Source organism: Miniopterus schreibersii, assembly GCF_964146895.1.
Source record: "Miniopterus schreibersii genome assembly, chromosome: 9".
In the NCBI taxonomy this organism is placed as follows: domain Eukaryota; kingdom Metazoa; phylum Chordata; class Mammalia; order Chiroptera; family Miniopteridae; genus Miniopterus; species Miniopterus schreibersii.
In genome coordinates this window covers 45,812,484-45,831,106 of record NC_138118.1, presented here as the reverse complement: position 1 = coordinate 45,831,106, position 18,623 = coordinate 45,812,484, and the positions used below count along the sequence as shown (strand labels likewise).

Sequence of the window (18,623 nt, the reverse complement as noted above, 5' to 3'; positions counted from 1 at the left end):
GATTTTCTGGTTTGTTCTTCGTATTTCTTTCTTTTTGTAAAGCTAAGCAAATATATATATGTGTTCTTGTTTCTCCTTTCTTACACAAATGGTGGCTGTGTATGTGCTTTATACTTGATCTTTCCACTTTTATGTATCTGATAGAAATCACTCCATATCACTTCGCTGAAGTTGTCCTTTCTTTTAACAGTTACACAGTACCCCATTGTGTGTGGTGTTTAAACACTCACCTGTGTTTGGACATTTATGTAGTTCCCAATATTTTAAAGTTACAAATGATCCTGTAATGAATAACCTTGTACATATATATATTTTTATATTTTTGGAGGTGTAACTTTAGGATTGCTGTTTGCTGGGTCAAAAAGGTAAGTGCATGTGTGGGTTTCTTAACTATTACCATTGTCTTCTTAAAGTTTATGTCATTTTGCATTCCTACCCCTAATGTATGAGGACTGTTTTCCACAGCCTTTCCACGCTTAGACTGTCAAGCTTTTGAATTTTGCCAAGTTGATGGGTGAGAAATGGTATCTCAGTGAGGTTTAATTAGCATTTTTCTTGTAATGAGTGAGATTGAACATCTTTTCATATGTTTAAGGGTCATTGTTTATATCCATTTTCCTGAATTTTCTGTCCACATCTTTTGCTCATTTTTCTATAGATTTTTTGACCTTTCCCCCACCCCTTCAATTGTAGAAGAACTTTGTATATTAGGAATATTAGCTCTGCCCGGCCGGGCGTGGCTCAGTGGTTAAGCGTCGGCCTAGGATCCAGGCGATCAGGGTTTGATTCCCGGTCAGGGCACATGCCCGGGTTAAGGGCTTGATCAATGACTCTCTCATCATTGATGTTTCTATCTCTCTCTCTCCCTCTCTTTTCCTCTCTCTGAAATCAATAAAGATATATTTAAAAAAAATTTTAAAAAAGGAATATTAGTTCTTTATCTGTGATATATGTGACAAAGATAGCCTCTCAATTTCTCATTTGTATTTTGGCTAAAAAGCATTATTTTTGTTGATAAAAAGACATGGTCATTTTAAAAGCTATATATATACTTAATTGTCACAATAGTTCCATGAGTAGATATTATGTCTCTTATATTACAGACGAATAAGCAGACTAATATTAAGTGACTTGCCCAATGACATAGGCCAATAAATAGTATGATATTAAGTTTTTGGAAGTACCCATATATTCATTTATTAACGACTTTCACACAAGTTTTCAAATACTGTGTGGCAGAACTTGAGGGTATAATGGTAAATGGTTGTCATGGAATTTACAACCTAATAGGAGAGTACAGAGTTTGGCTAGACAATAATTTTAATAAAAGTATAACTACAAACTTGGGTAAATGATTTAAAAACAATAAAACAAAAAACAAACAACTAGATGTATAAACACTTAAAAGTATATATGTTTCTATTGATTTTAGAGAGAGAGAGAGAGAAAAATCAGTGTGAAAGAGAAACATTGATTGGTCACCTCCTGTAAGCACCCCTACTGCGGATCAAACCCACAACCTAGGCATGTGCCCTGACCGGGAATTGAACCAGCAGCCTTTCACTGCATGGGACAACGCTCCACCAACTGAGTCACACTGGATCAGTACGAACACTTTTAAATACAAAACCGAATCCAGAGCAGACTAGGTGGAGTGTCAACATAAATGGCTGGAGGTGGGGTGAGGAGGAGCTAGTATGAGCAAAAGCCCTGTAAGTGGAGGTAGCATGGCATCTGAGGAACGGAAGAGCACGAAGATGGCCACTGTGGATGGAGCACAGAGAGTGGAGCAGTGTAATATAAAGCTGGAGAGGAAGGAGGGGCCAGATCACTTAAGCCTTGGTGGGTGATGTCAAGAATTTTGGTTTTTGTTCTAAGAATAATGTGAACTCTGAAGAGTTTGAGCAGGAGGTGTCATGATTATATTTGCAATTTTTTTTGTTTTTCGGATATTTTTTACACACATTGATTGGTTGCCTCCTGCATGCGCCCCGACCCTGGGCTGAGCCTTTAACCGAGGTACATGCCCTTGGCTGTAATCAAACCTGGGACCCTTCAGTCCATGAGCCAGGGTTTTAACAACTGAGCCAAACTGGCTAGGGCTTTGGATATTTTTTCTATTGATTTTGAGAGAGTGGAGGAGGTGGGAGATAGACACATTGAAGTGAGAGACACATCAATTGGTTGCCTCCTGCAGGAGCCCTGACTGGGCCAGGGACCAAACCTGCAACCCAGGTATGTGCCCTTGACTGGGATTCAAACCCATGATCCTTCAGTGTGTAGAGCTGTGCACTAACCACTGAGAACAACGTCCAGGGCCCTATTTGCATTTTGAAAAGATCAATCTAGGTGCTGCTTGGTGGATGGATTGGAAAGGACCACAGTGGGTGCAGAGGAGTTTCAGATGCTGGCCACCATGATAATTTAAGTGGGAGAGGCTTAGCCTGCTAAGAAGTCTGAGAACACACAAACAGAACAGTAGGAGGAAAACTAGAAGTAAAGGGCAAGCTCATCACTAGATTTTATGAGAATTACGAAGATTACTGCTTCTCTAGGAGTCTTGTGTCTTCTGTCAGCATCTGCAAAACAGTGGCAGGCTAACTTGTGAGTTTGCAAATAGAGTAAAATCTTAGAACTCTTCACAGTCCCTGACAGTAAGTTTGCTGAGAGGCAAGAGGGGATTGAATTCAGAGCACTGTGAGGAATTTGTATTAGATTGGGAATGGGAAAATGATTATTTTAAGATTTTTCTCTTTGCCCTTGCCTGGTGGCTCACTTGGCTGGAGCATTGTCCTGTACACCAAAAGGTGGCAGGTTTGATTCCAAGTCAGGGCACATACCTAGGTTGTGGTGTTCCATCCAGGTCAGGACAAAAGCAGGAGGCCACCAGTCAGTGTTTCTCTCTCTCTTTCTCAAATCAATAAAAGCATATCCTCGGGTGTGGATTAAAAAAATTTTTTCTCTTCAGCACCAATTTTTATCCACTTAATTATGATGTGCATTAGAATGATTTTCTATTTATCCTGCTTGAAGTTTGTTGAACCTTTAGGATCTCTGGATTTATAGATTTCATCAAATTTAGAGAATATTTAGCTATTAGTTCTTCAAATAAATAGTGAGTTCATCTGTGTATGAAGTTCCTTATTTTATGTATCCCAATATATTGGATGACATCTTTGTGTTTCTGATCCATCTTTCTTGATGAAGTTTGACAGTTCCAGATAATGTTTGTGATATTTGTCAACTTTTACAAATTTGCAAATTTTTAACATGTTATGATTTCTTTTCCCATTCTAAATAAATATTCACTTTTGTACCTAATTTTACACTTATAATTTTGAGTTCTTTTTCTTAAAGAAGGTCCACCAAATTGTATAAATTTCAGGCCAACAAAACCTGGATCTGCCCCAATCACACACAGCATGCCATTAACAAGGACTTGAGACAAAGTGTCATCTAAAAAATAGGCATAATATATAAACATCATTGTTTCTGGCGTAGACAGTTCCTAAGCATCTCTTTCAATTGAGTATCAGGTCCATTTTCTTGGTTATAAGGGCTCACCTACTAGGGCCGCACAAGATGGGACAGGGAAGATATACCATCCTAGGTACTTAAAATAGCAAATGCTGAGCATTTGTGTGCACTAAGGGTTTGAAACAGGTCCAGTGGACTAATCTGTAGGTCCAAAGTCTCAGGCGAACCTGGGCCCTGGGCCCCAAGCCTCCTAATGATCAACCCACAGCCTGATTCATCTAAATGGAAGACTTTCATGGCATTTTTGCCAAAATATCTACCTCAATCAGCTAAACAAATACCTGAAATCTCACCATTAAAAACTCATTCTTTTGGATCTTGAAGCATTTCTAGCAGTTTAGCACTGCTTATTAAAATATAAATCCTGCCCGTCCGGGCGTGGCTCAGCAGTTGAGCGTCGACCTGGGATCCAGGCGGTCAGGGTTCAATTCCAGGTCAGGGCACATGCCCGGGTTGTGGGCTCGATCAATGACTCTCTCATCATTGATGTTTCTATCTCTCTCTCGCTCCCTCTCCTTTCCTCTCTCTGGAATCAATAAAGATATATTTAAAAAAAAAATCCCTTGGGGAAAAGTTATGTTCTATAGTAACAATTTTTGTGAGATAAATATGTTAATGTTTAACCACGTGTCTGATACTCAGTAAAGCTGGGTTCCCCTTTCTCTCCCCCATGTGAGAATTGGTTAACATCTGTAGCACTGGGTCCAAAGCTGGTTTTCTGTGATGTGGGGGTTTGGGCAGGGTTCTGGTTATGTGGGGGTGTGTCTTAGAGAGAGAGGCCCAAAGACAGCTTTCCTCCTTTGCTATTTTATCAAGCTCCAAGCATGGAAGATACTAGGATATAAATATTCTGTTACAGTTAGGAAATTAAGAGGCAGACTAAAGAATCAACTTCAAATCACCTAAAATATTAATGTGAAAGAAATTACATTAGAATTAGGAGTGATTGGGTTTCTTCATTAGCCTTTAAGGGAGTTTAGTTTCTGTTACAGTGACTGCAGAGGTGTTCACACGTGCCTAAATTGCAGTATGTGTGCTTCCCACAGGTAAGAATGTTAAGGGATTCCTGTAAGAACTTCGGTGTCAGTTTACTGTCTCTAGATTTACTGAGGCAAGATTCCTTACACACAGTTCCGTACCTTTTTATTACACACATGTACCCATATATTATTCCACCCTCTCCATAGAAAGCTATGTTTTCCAGACTTCTCTTTCTCTGCTGTCCTGGCATGATTTCTGGTCTGTGGGCCAGACACTGGAATAAGGTAATAAGGCCACTGGGGAGCTCCAAACTTTTCCATTGTCATTGTGTGGTCTCCGTGTCTGTAAGGACAGCATCAATTCCATCCATGTTGGATTTTTTAAAAAAACTGTAAAAATTCATTTTTAATAAGCACCCAGAAGACTAACTGGAAGATGCAGCAATAATGACACCTCTCACCTCTGAACTGGAATTCTTTCAATAACAGCTGACTTTTTCTTCCTGCACAATAAAATGTGTAGTTGCTTTTTATATTTACTACTGTATTTTGTAAATGAAGCAGTTACTCTGGAGAAGTATGAATCCTTAGTAGAATTCTTGTCAGACAATTTAAAATTATTCCTCAGCTGTTATCTCAGATCTACCTACTAATTCCAGTTTCCCAGCATTTTCTTTAATTTATTCAAACCACTCTCCACATGTTGGCCAGGCTGGTGCAACATTTTAAAGAAATTATTATGTCAGCTTAGAGACACAAAATACTGGCCTGATAAGTTGTAAATATCCCATAATTCTCTTTAATTTAGAACACTGGCATAATCACTTGCTCATTCCAATTCTTTTTTTAAATTCTTACCCAAGGATATGTTTTTATTGATTTTTAGAGAGAGAGGGAGGAAGAGAGAGAGAGAGAGAGAGAGAGAGAGAGAGAGAGAGAGAAACATTGATGTGAGAGAGTAACATCAATTAGTTGTCTCCCATATGAGCCTTGACCAGGGATCAAACACAACCTAGTTATGTGCCCGAACTCATAGCCTTTTTTGGTTTATGGAAAACATTCCAACTAACTGAGCCACCTGGCCAGGGCTCCAATTCTTTTTTTTTAATTTAAATTTTATTTTTTCAATTATAGCTTACATTCAACATTATTTTATATTAGTTTCAGGTGTACAGCATAGTGGTTAGATAATCATATACTTTACAAAGTGTTCCCCCCGATATTTCCAGTACCCACCTGCGCCCATACAGAGTTATTACAATATTATTGACTATATCCCGTATGCTGTACTTTATGTCCTCGTGACTATTTTGTAACTACCAATTTGTACTTCCTAATTTCTTCACCTTTTTCACCCACTTCCCCAAACCCCCCTCCCCTCTGGCAACCATCAGTCTGTTCTCTGTTTCTATGAGTCTGTTTCTATATTGTTTGTTCATTTATTTTGTTTTTCAGATTCCACATATAAGTGAAATCACATGGCACTTGTCTTTCTCTGTCTGACTTATTTCACTTAGCATAATACCCTCTAGGTCCATCCACACTGTTGCAAAGGATAAAATTTTCTTTTTTTAATGGCTGAGTAGTATTCCATTGTGTAAATGTACCAAGCTTTTTTATCCACTCACCTACTGATGGGCACTTGGGCTGCTTCCATATCTTGGCTATAGTAAATAATGCTTCATAGAATGTGAGGGTGCATATATTTTTTAGAATTAGTGTTTTGGGTTTCTTTGGATATATACCCAAAAGTGGGACCACTGGGTCAAATGGCAGTTCCATTTTTAATTTTTTTATGACCCTGCATAGTGTTTTCCACAGTGGTTGCACCAATCTGTATTCCCACCAACGGTGCTGGAGGGTTTCCTTTTCTCCACATCCTAGCCAACACTTGTAGCCAGTTCTTTGAGATAGCAAACAACTCTCCCAGGATTTTGTCTTTCATATGCAAACTAACCAATGGAAAGCCCATACTCTAAACCACCTTTTCTATCAGGCTCTTAAACTATAAGGAGGCAACATTCCTCTGCTTTAATCATCCCAGGACCAGGTAGCAGACAAGTAGAAACAGTTTCCAAATCCCAGAGCCTGCAGAAATTATTGAAATTGGCCAATCCCACACCTGCTTGCCTTGCCCTTCCTGTGGAGACCACAATAAAGGCTCATGCCCATGCTTTCCCCTCAATTTTTCTGCCTCATCACAGACCTGGTGCTCCCCCTGCATCGTGTGGCATCCCCCCTCCTCTTAGTAGCTCTTCAATGGCCATCATCTCTTGACCTGTTGGTCTCAGCAGACCTGGATAATAACAAATGTACATTTTAAAACAAGGTTGTACCAGTATAAACCAGCAGTGTATGAGAGTCCCTTTTAACTCATGAGAGTTCCTTTTCCCAACACCAATGTGTTCAGATTCTGATTTTTGCCACCATGGTTAGGTATGAAATCATTGTTACTTAAATGCTGTTTCCATGATTAGTGAGGCTGAGCACCTTTAAATCTTTTGTCATTTTAGTTTTTCCTTCAGTTCCTATTCTGTGCCCATTAAAAAAATTAGGTTATTATCTCCTGTTATCTATTTGTATGAGTTTTTAATATATTTTAGAGTCTAGTCCTTTATTGATTATATATTGTGGTTCTGTCTTCTCCCATTTGGTGGCTGTTTTTTTCCACTTTATGGTCTCTTCTGTTATGCAGAAATTTTAGAAACTAATCCAGTGAAACTACAGACCAATCTCTTTTATGGTATGTGTTTTGCCTCATGTTTAAGAAATTTTTTCCCATGATTCCATAATGATATTTTCTTCTAAAAGTTGTAAAGGTCACTTCTGCAATTTGTCTTTCATTTATCTGGGATTTGTTTTTGTGTAATGATATGTCTAGGGATCTAGATTTGTTTTTTTATCTTTTTAAAAAAATTTATTCTATTTTTTTAATCGTCACCCAAGGATATGTTTATTGATTTTAGAGATGAATTGAGAGAGAGAGAGAGAGAGAGAGAGACTGATTTACTGTTCCACTTATTTTTGCATTCATTGGTTGATTCTGGTATATGCCCTGAGCGGAGATTGAACCCGCAACCTTGGCATATTGGTACGACTCTCTAACCAACGGAGCTACCCAGCGAGGGCAGGTATAATTTTTTTTAAGCCTTGGAACGTAAGGAGGAGAGTACTAGTGACAACCTCAGTTGGGAGAATTTCCCAAATAATATACATATGTTCTTTCGTAGGTAAAAGGTGAAATACATGTGATATTGAATATATTTAAGATTAGATATTGAGTACAGTTTCCATTAAAATGTATGGTGAATAAGGGACAACTATGTTGAAAACACGGAAACTTCTGCTACTACTAAGCTTTGTCTACCTTAGCAAGTTAGGTCAGTTGAACCAACAATACTTGAAGTCCTACTTTAATTGATTATATTTTCAAATTAAATAAGCCAATTAGATATAAGTCCTCACTTACACTGTTACAACTTCGAGCAGATGGACGGGTGGGGAGTTCAATTCTGTTTGAATGGTAGGAGGACAGGTGGATGGGAGCACTGTAAAATATCTTGGAGCTAGTCAGCAGCAGGTAGGTCTATGGCACACACAAGTTACTTAGAAAGATAAAACTTTGGGAGAAATTCAACCCCTGTACCAATGAGAAAATGAATGCAAAATGCTACCAAGTGGTGAACCAACAAGAGGCAATTTGTGAACCAATACAGGAGAATTGACAATTGAGATATAATAATTATAAACATTTATGGGCCCAGACTGCAACAAATTATTTTGAATCCTTTGGAAAAATTAACAAATTCAATAGTATTAACATACTTTTTATTTTGTAGATGTTAAAAACAAGCAGGGAAAATGTCTCAATCACTATTTTTATCCTCAACACTTAGCACAGTGCCTTGCACATAGAGAGCACTCAATAAATGTTTGCTGAAATGTATGGAATGCATGAGTGCTTATTATGAACTGGCACTGTGTTAGCAGAGAACAAAATTCTCGGGAGTTAAGTAAGGTTTTCAGAACTCTATATTGACTTTTCTTAGTGTAATTACAGAGTAATTAATAGAAAAAGCTGAATAAGAGAAAAATGGCTAAGTTGAAAGTGTGGCTTCCAATTGCTATTCTCAATGATGAAACAAAACACCAGTAAATATATTTGACATTATTCTTTGCAAACCTGACCAGGCTTACAAACCTTATACAAAATTTATTATTATTTTTAATCCTCACCTGAGGATACTTTTTCCATTGCTTTTCAGAGAGAGTGGGGGTGGGGGTGGGGACATCAAATGTGACAGAGACACATCGATTGGTTGCCTCCCACACGTGCCTTGACCAGAATTGAACCCAGGACCCTTCAGTCCAAGGGCTGATGCTCTAACCACTGAGCAAAACCGGCCAGGGCTACAAAATTTAATTAAGACTGAATAAGGACAAATGAGCTTCTGATGGCTTTTGGACATAATTTTATTTAAGCATGGGCTTTTAGCTTGGTTCACCCTAGAGTGCAACCTTTTAGTTAAGTTAATAAAGAGTTCAGGGCTACAGGTCCATTACAATGTTGCTGGTGTTGGTACAACTTCATCAAAAGGTATGAATATGACCCGCAGGAAAAACAATCCACAAAGAGAACACAATGAAAACATCCACTGTTTTACAAATCACTCTGTTACCACAGACACAGGATGGCAGTTACTCTTAGTAAATCAGCCACAGACACTTAAAAAAATCTTTAGACAAGGAAATGGGAACTCCTTTGTGGGAGATAGGGTTTTCATCCACAGTTTGTAAGTAGAAAATATTTCAAGGTCAAGCATTTTTCTTATCCACAAAACAACGCTAAACCGACATACATTTTAAGGAGTATATTAAGATACAATATCTTTACAACTATCTTCTTGAGTAGGTATTTCAATGAATTTTCTGCAGAATATAAGTAGCCCAAAATTCAGCAGCAAAATATTGCAACATAACAAGTAAATACAGTGTCAATGTGTTATATTGTATAAGAGAATACATAAAAGGACACACAATGATAATTTAATCATAAAAAACATGATACATAGCTGAAATACAGTCCACTTAAATAGCTCTGTGACCAAGAATGTTAAATGCCATTTTAAACATAAAATCTCTTAAATTTTTGTGCTTAAACTTTTTTTCCTGTTAAACTATTTCTTATTTTCAATACTGCCACTATAACTGATATTACAACAGATCACAATTTTCACGGACACGTCAACATGAAGACATTTACTTATGAGAAAATAAGTCACTTAGCATTAGTTCACAGTGTGGGAAAGTGGTGGGCGTTCGGTCTTGAGAAGGGCTTTCAGTGAATCACCAAGTCCTTCACAGGAACTTCCTGATATCAGATGCAGTGAGAGGTTTAAAAGAATGAAAAACAACACATCAGATGTTGGAAGGAAAAATAAACGTTTTGATTCTTCATGGGTATCGTCTAAGTGACCTCCGTCTTCTGTTGTAGAAGTGCCTGAGCCCATGTTGCCGTGAAAAATTCATCATGTAATTTTGTTTACGGGTGCTGTTAACATCAGAAAGGATAGAGGCAGAGAGGGAAAGGAGAAAGAGCATGTAAGTCCAATCACCGAAAGTGCAATCTAGTCTAAGTCTTAAGTTACCCTGATATTTGAAAAATTTCAGGGTTAATAGGTCATGATGACATTGCTACCCCGGCACAGAATAACTGAAGGTTGACACCCATATTCACTGCTTGTGGCCTTGAAGAAATCCCCTTCTATTCATGAGTGAGCTCCAAACCAGAAAAAAAAGGCAAACTCTTGATTCATAGCAAAAGTGGACTGAAGCTGTTTTGAGATTTTTAATTTTTTTCTTGAGACTCTTCTGAAAACATTTACTTGGGTGAATTTCACTTGAGAGACAGCATGTGCTGTTACCCATTGCCTTATTTAAATACATTTTTATTAAGTAGGAAACATAATTTGATTCCTTTAGCAAACATTTTCATTTAAAGCTTAAAAAGCAAAAACAAACAAAGAAAAAACAAACTTGTTCACTGAATCAGCATGACATTCCGATTTATGCAGTCTTGAGGGAAATGAAGAAGTAAGTTTTTCCCTGAATGTTGGATTCCACTGCCTTCCTCAAACAATAAGCGGCTGGGGTCATATTCTATAAATGTGACCTTATGAAAGAGACACTCCACTGAAAAAATATCAGAAACTGAGAAAGTGTAATTGAATGTATAATTGTATTTGTGTGTACATACCTTCGCCATGTACATACATGCACACATTCATACGCACTACGTGTGAAGCTGATAAAAATACTGAGAATGGATTTTGGGAGTCCATAGGAAATTGCGCAATACCCGTAGGGACAGCTGTTTTGGTATGGAAAATATATTTTCAAAAGGATCATTATCTACTAGCTGCTGCCTGTGTAAACCCAGTGACCAAAAAAAGGACAATGACCTAATGTATTAAACTAGTCAAGTGTCAGGAGAAAGAATCCTGTTACCTCTTTAGTCACAAAATACTGGGACTGGCAGTAGCTGCCCTCTTGCCAGTGCCGTAGGTCACCTGGGGCCCTTTCCCTGAGCTATTATATAGAGGCCCCTAAACTAGCGGCCTCATTCTCTCCCCGTGTAAAACACCACTGAAAAGGAACCATGAAATACTAATTAGTATCATCGAATGTTTACTTGTATGTATGTGTGTATCTTCCCACACATACATACAGTGGATTTTTTTTCTTTTTATAGGCAAATATTTTAATGATTTGTAATGATGCTGAGTTTGCCAGAGAGCTGGGGAGCAGGTGCCTGTTGGTCCAGTCTTTCTGGAATGCTGAAATGCTCCCAAATGCCTTTATCTTTTTAAAGTTTTTAAAAAAGTTTCCAGTTACAGTTGACATTCAATATTATATTAGTTTCAGGTGTGCAGAATAGTGGTTAGACATTTATATAACTTATGAAGTGATCCCCCTGATAAGCCTATTACCCACCTGGCACCATACAAAGTTATTACAGTATTATTGACTATATTCCCTATGCTGGACTTTATATCCTGTGACTATTTTGTAATTGCAAATTCATGCACACAAGTTTCAGTAAACTTTCCCTCAAATCCTGGCTTCACCTTGTCAAAAAGACATTCATAATCCCCTTGTCTATGGAGCAACATCTAAGTCAATTTAGCCAGCTATTTCAAGTCCTCTACTCATTTAATCTTATTGTTTTCCAGTCTTTCTTCGACTACATTTCTGTACAGGCTGCTCTACCCAAACTCACCTTGGACTTCTTCCATCTGCCTCATCTGCCAATCCTCAACATCGCTTCCTAAATTTCTACTTATTTTTCAAGGAAAAATTGCACTTTATTTGTTGCTCACGCCCTCCAGAAGTGATTTCCCCCCGCTACTTTGAACTTTCATAGTGCTTATTTTCTGCTTTGAATAGAGACAATTTGTGTTCATATCTTGGCTCCCCATGACCAGATTCTGTAGCAGCCTGTCCCCCCACCCCCCACCCCCACACCACAGCCCTGGGCCTCCTGCCTCACCAGTGGGTGGTCAAGGCATGTTTGTTGAACTTTTGATGACTTACTGATTGGATTCCTGTTGTAAATCATTACTCTTTAACTATAAGGAATAATTGCAAAGTTAAAGCAATGAAAATTATTCTGTTGAAAACATGTTTAAAGATATAAGGTACTCAAAGAGAATTTAAAAAGTTAAAATATTTTACATGAAAAAAAGATAAACTCAGAACATTCAAGATGTTTACTTATCTCAATGGAACAAAGGAACACTTAATTTAAACAAAAGTTGATGTGCATGTTTTATGGCTTTAGAGCAACTTCTTCATATAACTATTTATATATTATGGACTGATTGAAATTCTCCACCTTTATATGTGAGAGAATAAATATTAACAGGTTTTAGATCTTTAATACCTTGATTATTGGCCCAGCATGGAAGCTTTTATCTAATTTAGGGGCATTCTGATTTACTCGATACTTTTTAATTTTAAATAAATTTATGTATCAGTAGCATATCTTTGGATCCCTGAAAATGTTGATACGCACACAGCATTTGCAATAGATGTTTGCAATAGATGCGTAGTGTTTATATAGTCACATTAAAAATGGCCACATTTTCAAAGCATCCTTGAAACTGACTAGTAATTTTGTATGTAAAACATAAATATCTTTGGAGTCAGTTAGGTTGGAATCTAATGAAACAGATTTTTCCAGTTCATAAGCTTTTTAAAATCAAGCACCATGGCAAGCTATACCAAAATGCTGTCTGTCTCTAGAATCCTTTAATAAACTGACATGGTTATTAAACAGTTACTGTGGCTTCAAAACTGTCTAACTTACAGGATTGGGCATTAGGGAAATTTTAAATAAGCTTAAAGATCTCATGTTTACTTTTTGTGTGGAGCAGATCTGTGAGCCTATTTTTGTTTTTGATACACATAGATGTATAGCTATAGATAGCCTTGTAACCAAAATAATAACAGGTGTGAAAGAATTTTAAAGATTTATTTCTTCACTGCAGTTATAGGGAAAGTAATGTTTATTATACATCCAATGAAAGCAGATAATGTTTATCCCAAGGCATCAATTTGCTACTTGACATCAATTTGCTTTGGCTGTGGATAGGACTAGGTCCACTTAAAATTTTTTCCATTAAGTCACTGAAAGAAGACAGAATGAACATCAATGGCTTCTTGGAAATGCTAACTTAAATTTCCATTATCACTTAGGGAGTTTAGGGACTTAGATGGCACATGAAATTATAAAATGCTTCCCTATTTCTGCATAGGAAATACAGATATTGCAAGATCTTTCAAGAACTGGTGACTGTGCTCTTTTGAATTGTTACTCCCAACTGGAGCCATTACCGTAGGTCATTTACTATGAAAAAAATCAATTGATTTTTAATAGATTCTAAAGGAAATGGGGGGGGGATGGAATCTTGGGGGGCCTACTCTGAGCTCATAGATATCTAGGCACTTTCACTGATCAGTAACTAATTCATTAAGCATCAAAACATATGATACAATAAATAACGCTTTATACAAATGCAGAAATAAGAATCCAGGGGACTGTTATATCTTTCAGAGAAATACTGGTCACTGTAAGATGGAACACTGCTATTCAGATCAATCCATGAAACTCCCCTGCAGAAAGGGTGCTGTACCTTTTACTGTCAAGGCCATGCATTTTCAGGAAGGCTACATGTAAATACGTGCAGGCTCAGATAGCTCTCAAATGTTGAAGATTTCATATTTCTTTTCTCTGACAAATAAAATAATATCTGATAATGTATACCTTGGGGAATTGTAAGGATTAAATAAAAACTTGTAACATAATATGTTAGTGTTTAATAAAAGATAATAGTTTTACCTTCTTTCCTAAGTATCTCCATTTGGGAACAAATGTAAATATATGTTAAAGAAGGCCGATCTTACCTAAGGATAAAATCTACAGCTCACAAATATTATGACTAAATCCACTCCCTTCTGCCAATTCATTTATTAACTTAGAATAGAACTGAGAAGTAAGGCATCCTCACACATGTGTAGCACAATCAGTCTTTTAAAAGACATTACATTTAATCAGACCTCTAGCTCTTTTGCACACATTTCTGTTTTTACTTTCCCCTCATAACAAATATATAAACTGCGACTACTTCAACAGCACCTAATACAGTCCCAAGCACAGAGTTAGATTGTTTCCCAATGAAGGAATGCTAGTTAGCACTCCTGTCTATGCTATTGTACCCAATATTGTTCACATTTGAGAATAATCACAATTTGGCTGAACTCCGAGTTTATATGATATAGGTTTTAAAAATTCCTGTATATCTCAATATCACATATAACTTTGTTTTCATAGATTTTTTTCAACTGCAAAGGTCTTCAACAAAACTTCTCAGTTAACGTAGGTACAGCTATGAAACTATTAGTAAACAGTACCCCAGGATTAGTAAGAGGACTTACCTTACTCTAGTGGAAAACCAATGACAGCAAATAATGAAATATAACACAAGTTAAAAAATGCCTTTCAATGCATGCAGCACTGTGATTAGTCATAAAAGTCTGATCAGGTTTAGACGCAATATAGGATTTTTCATCTCTTTTGAAAATAAAAATTAAAGATGTTATTTCTTATCCTTCTATACCTAACATATACATATATTGAACTTTCCTATGTAATGCAACATGCAATATTTGCTCATAACCATATGTCAAGGTAGATGTATCTATAGTTCTACATTTGGCATAAATGTTGCATATAAAGTCTAAATATGAAAGTACCACCATTAATTTTATTATCTGATTTTCAAATTATTCACGTTTTAGAAAATACTTATTCCTGAATATATTAAGGAATGGGCTTTTAAAAATATAAAATTAATCTATATCAGATAACAGTCAAATTTAATAAAGGATGAATATTCTTTGCAACAAATGTAATATGCTCATCTCCATAAATCATTTGTGCCAAAAATGTGACAGTATCTTGATAATGAATAGCGTAAAGGGATGGCCATGATGGAACACATATTATTAAAATCTGATAAATGCATTTCAGACCATAGTTAGCAACATATTGGTTTCCAATTTTCAGTAAATGTGGTAATAATTTACTTCTTAAAAAATCAATTCACACAGGCTTACTCTTTACTGAGCAATTTGCTTTAAGGTTCACATGCAAAAATTGGCCCAGTCCATTATACACATGACAGCTTGTGACTTAGACACGTACACAGGAAATGTGATGTGTGAATGAAATGCACAGTTTGGTGAAGGAGATTCTTAGGATAGAAGTATGAGTGCCCAACAAAAATAATTAAGACACAGAACTCCCTTTTATCCTAAGAAGAACCCCACCAGCATGGATCTTGTGAGGGATCTGCCCAAATGTATTCACAAACATTTACTGAAAAACAATGTTCTATACTAGCAAATGAATTCAGAGAAATTAGGTTTCTGACACTTGATTGTCAATGATTGTGTTATGCTACATTATTCAGACTTTACAGAATGAGAACTTTTTGTAAGCTAGTGAGGCTGGAAATATGTGATCTGTCAGTTTGGTTCATCTGTTTCATGGCAGATTAGCAAGGGCTAATCATCACAAAGTGCTTTTCAAGGGCAGGTTTTATTGAAAAACATCAGAGTGGGAGAGTATACTCTCAAACAAGCACCAAGCACAAAGGACTTTGCGTGTTAAATGGTAAATGGTGGTGTTTATCTTTATGTTGAGGGGCCTGTCATTCTGTATATCCATATTTATGAAACTCAAATCCTTCCATTTCCACAAGGAGTATTTTAAAAGTAAGACATTAAATTAAAAATGTATTATGTATCTTGTTCATTTAGGACGAATTTCTAAACCTTGAAATACTTTCAAAAGTGTTCAATTTGTTCTCATCAAATTCATGTATCTTTATGGTTAATATGGGCAGCACTGAGGTTAAATTCAAGATACCATGCATGACCAATTTTTCTTTCTAGGGACTTTTAGCATGTATCCTTAGTGCACATGCTCAAAAGTGAAACTATGGTAATAAAGCTAAATTAAGGCCAGTCTTCACTCAGAAAAGGAAATGCATTTTAAAAATGTATACCCCCAACCATTAGTGGCAAATTCATATTAGTATGTTCAGTTAGGTAGGGCTTGTATCTCTTTAGATATGGACCTCAGTCTCCTCTTCCCTGCACACCTGAGGAGTTAAGGTTACTAGTTTATATAACTAACTATTATTATGTAAAAGTATAGTAGATAGAGAGAATATTTTGAATCAATAGGAATTTCTGGAGTATTCCTTCTCTCTCATTCTAAATGTACATCTGTGGTAGCAAAGTTATAATTAGTAGTATTTGTGAATCGTGACATGAACCTTGGCTAGCTTCTTTGCGCCTTAGTTGGTTGAAAGACAATCTGGAAAATTATTATATTTTATTTTTCTGAATTCTCTGGAACTTTCTTTTTTACTTTAAGCTCATAAAATCAATGAATTAAAGTAATTATTTTGTATAGCACCAAGGGCATATTAACTAGTGAATACCTTAAAACTTTTTGTGACTCTTCTGAAAAGAAATACTTTGAAAGGATACAATGGCATAAAAAATGTTGATTCCTAAGGCAAGAGCAAAATATCAAAAACACATTTCTGGAAGTATCTATTCTTTGTATTGTATTTTTTAAACAACTCATTTATTGAACTCAGCTTCATGAAGTATTTCTCTCCAAAAAAGAAAAATAATAAAGTCCTTTAATTGTGATGAATTTTTGAATTGTCATAAAAGAGATAGCATTTGCTTTTAAAATTATATGTGTAATACATATAAATAAAATTATATGGTGATATGTATAAAGTTATATTTAAATTATTCACTGAAAGAAGATGCAGAATAAAACTCAAATCATGCAACAGTGCATGTGTGGCCGTGTGCTCTTACCATTTGAAATGTTTTAGTGCCCTGAGAGTTTGAGACAAACACAGAGTAAGAGCAGAGAGGTGCGTGGTAAGTTATAAATTCTTCAAAGTATTAAAATTCTGGAGCTGGAATGTAAGTGAAATCTTTACAGATTACTGCTCCAGAAAAATAAGAGAAAAAATGGGTGTAATCAATGTGACAGATTTCACACAATCTGAACTTGATTCTTGTAATAATATCATGATGCTGGTAGCTGCTTATAAAAATTAGTACCAACACCAGGTATTCTGAGGTTTCCTTGGGAATTGTGCAGTGAAGCTTGTGTTCTGAGGGCCTCGGGGGCAGCAGGTCAACAGGGAGCAGAGAACAGAGCTCTGCTTCTAAGTTGTGAGGGTTATTTCCTACCAGGGGAGTATATTTGCACTTCTGACCCCACCTAGTCTTTAACTGTAGTCCTAGGGAGGGACTTATGGTAATGATACACCTCTGAAATCCAAAACAGGTAACTGCAATTGCTTGGCTGGGTGGCTGGAGAAGAAATAGCTACTCAAACATATGATATATTAAGAATTGTTATGTCTACCTAAGGGCAGTAGTGGCATCCTGCCTTCTTTTGAGGACTGTTAAGTTTTGAGGTTTCCTTGGGAGTTGGTAATGCTTTGTCAGGCACAGGAAGCCCCGTTAATGTAAACTGTCTTGGCAAGAGACTTGAAAGATATAAAGTGGTTATTGACTCTAAATTTGATTCTCAACTAGGTTATTAGAATCACCTGAGGTGCTTTAAAAAAGACTGATACTCAGGTCCTACTGCAGATCAATTTAAATCAAATCATCCGTAGGGGTGGGCCTGGGCATTGGGACATTTGCTGATGCTTCCAAAACCTCCTAAGGGATTCTGATGTTCATCAGATTGAGAAGTGCTGCTCTGAAAAAAGCGTAGTCAGGGCAGAATGGCTCTAGGGATGGTTTTTGGTCTATTTGGACGTTGCTCTCTGGCTTTAGCATGTATGTATTCATTTTAGAAACCAGGTTATTATATTATTCTGGATTAACGCAGTCTGAGGAAATCAATATCTAAGTAAGACATCAGCCTCATATGTAGATTCAAATGAGTCTGGACTATTATTTGAAACTTCAACTTTGTCTTGTGGAGGCAGAGCCCAGCAAGTTGTCCAAAGCAGCAGAGCGCACAGTGGGGGCTTGTGTAGGGACCAGGTTGTGCTTGGATTTGTGGGTTGATATGGATGCCATGCAAGCAGGTGCCTCAGTGAAAACTAAGACAAAGGCTAACTCAAGACTGAAAAATTCAGCTCATGGCTATGATTGAAAGAAAACAAATCTGGTAGTTTTCCTACCAATTAATTACTTAAATTTGCTTTCAAATGACTGAAATCAGCCAAGGGACTGATTTCATTATCTATTTGGTAAACAGAATGAACATTTGAACCTATCTACCGAGAAGATTCGCCTCTCCTTGCCAACCACTTGGAGCCATCAGTCCGAACCCGTCGAGACATAAGCATTCCAGTTCTACAGGAACTAGATTGTTAGAGAAAAAGCAAGTCATCTCTCTGTGGAACAGTCAACCCAGCTAGGTGAGAGTGGTGCCAACCTTACTGTATGGGAGAAACCAAAGGGGAACACCCTTCCCTTGTTAGGTGC

At 36.9% G+C, this 18,623-nt stretch overlaps 1 protein-coding gene across 2 annotated transcripts in view; it reads right to left on the bottom strand.

Moving 5' to 3' along the window:
• Positions 1–8,335: 8,335 nt before the first annotated feature.
• Positions 8,336–18,623, bottom strand: part of RELN (reelin) — a 484,957-nt gene continuing 474,669 nt past the window's right edge. The window contains exons 64-66 of one of the 2 annotated variants that reach the window (XM_081147441.1): positions 18,417–18,500; positions 14,514–14,649; positions 8,969–10,068 (exon numbers count right to left, since the gene is read on the bottom strand). In XM_081147441.1, the coding sequence (XP_081003567.1) occupies positions 14,520–14,649; positions 18,417–18,500 (214 nt within the window). In that variant the 3' untranslated portion in view covers positions 8,969–10,068; positions 14,514–14,519. Of the gene's footprint in view, positions 10,069–14,513; positions 14,650–18,416; positions 18,501–18,623 lie in introns of both variants that reach the window. The other variant, XM_081147442.1, reaches the window with a different exon arrangement.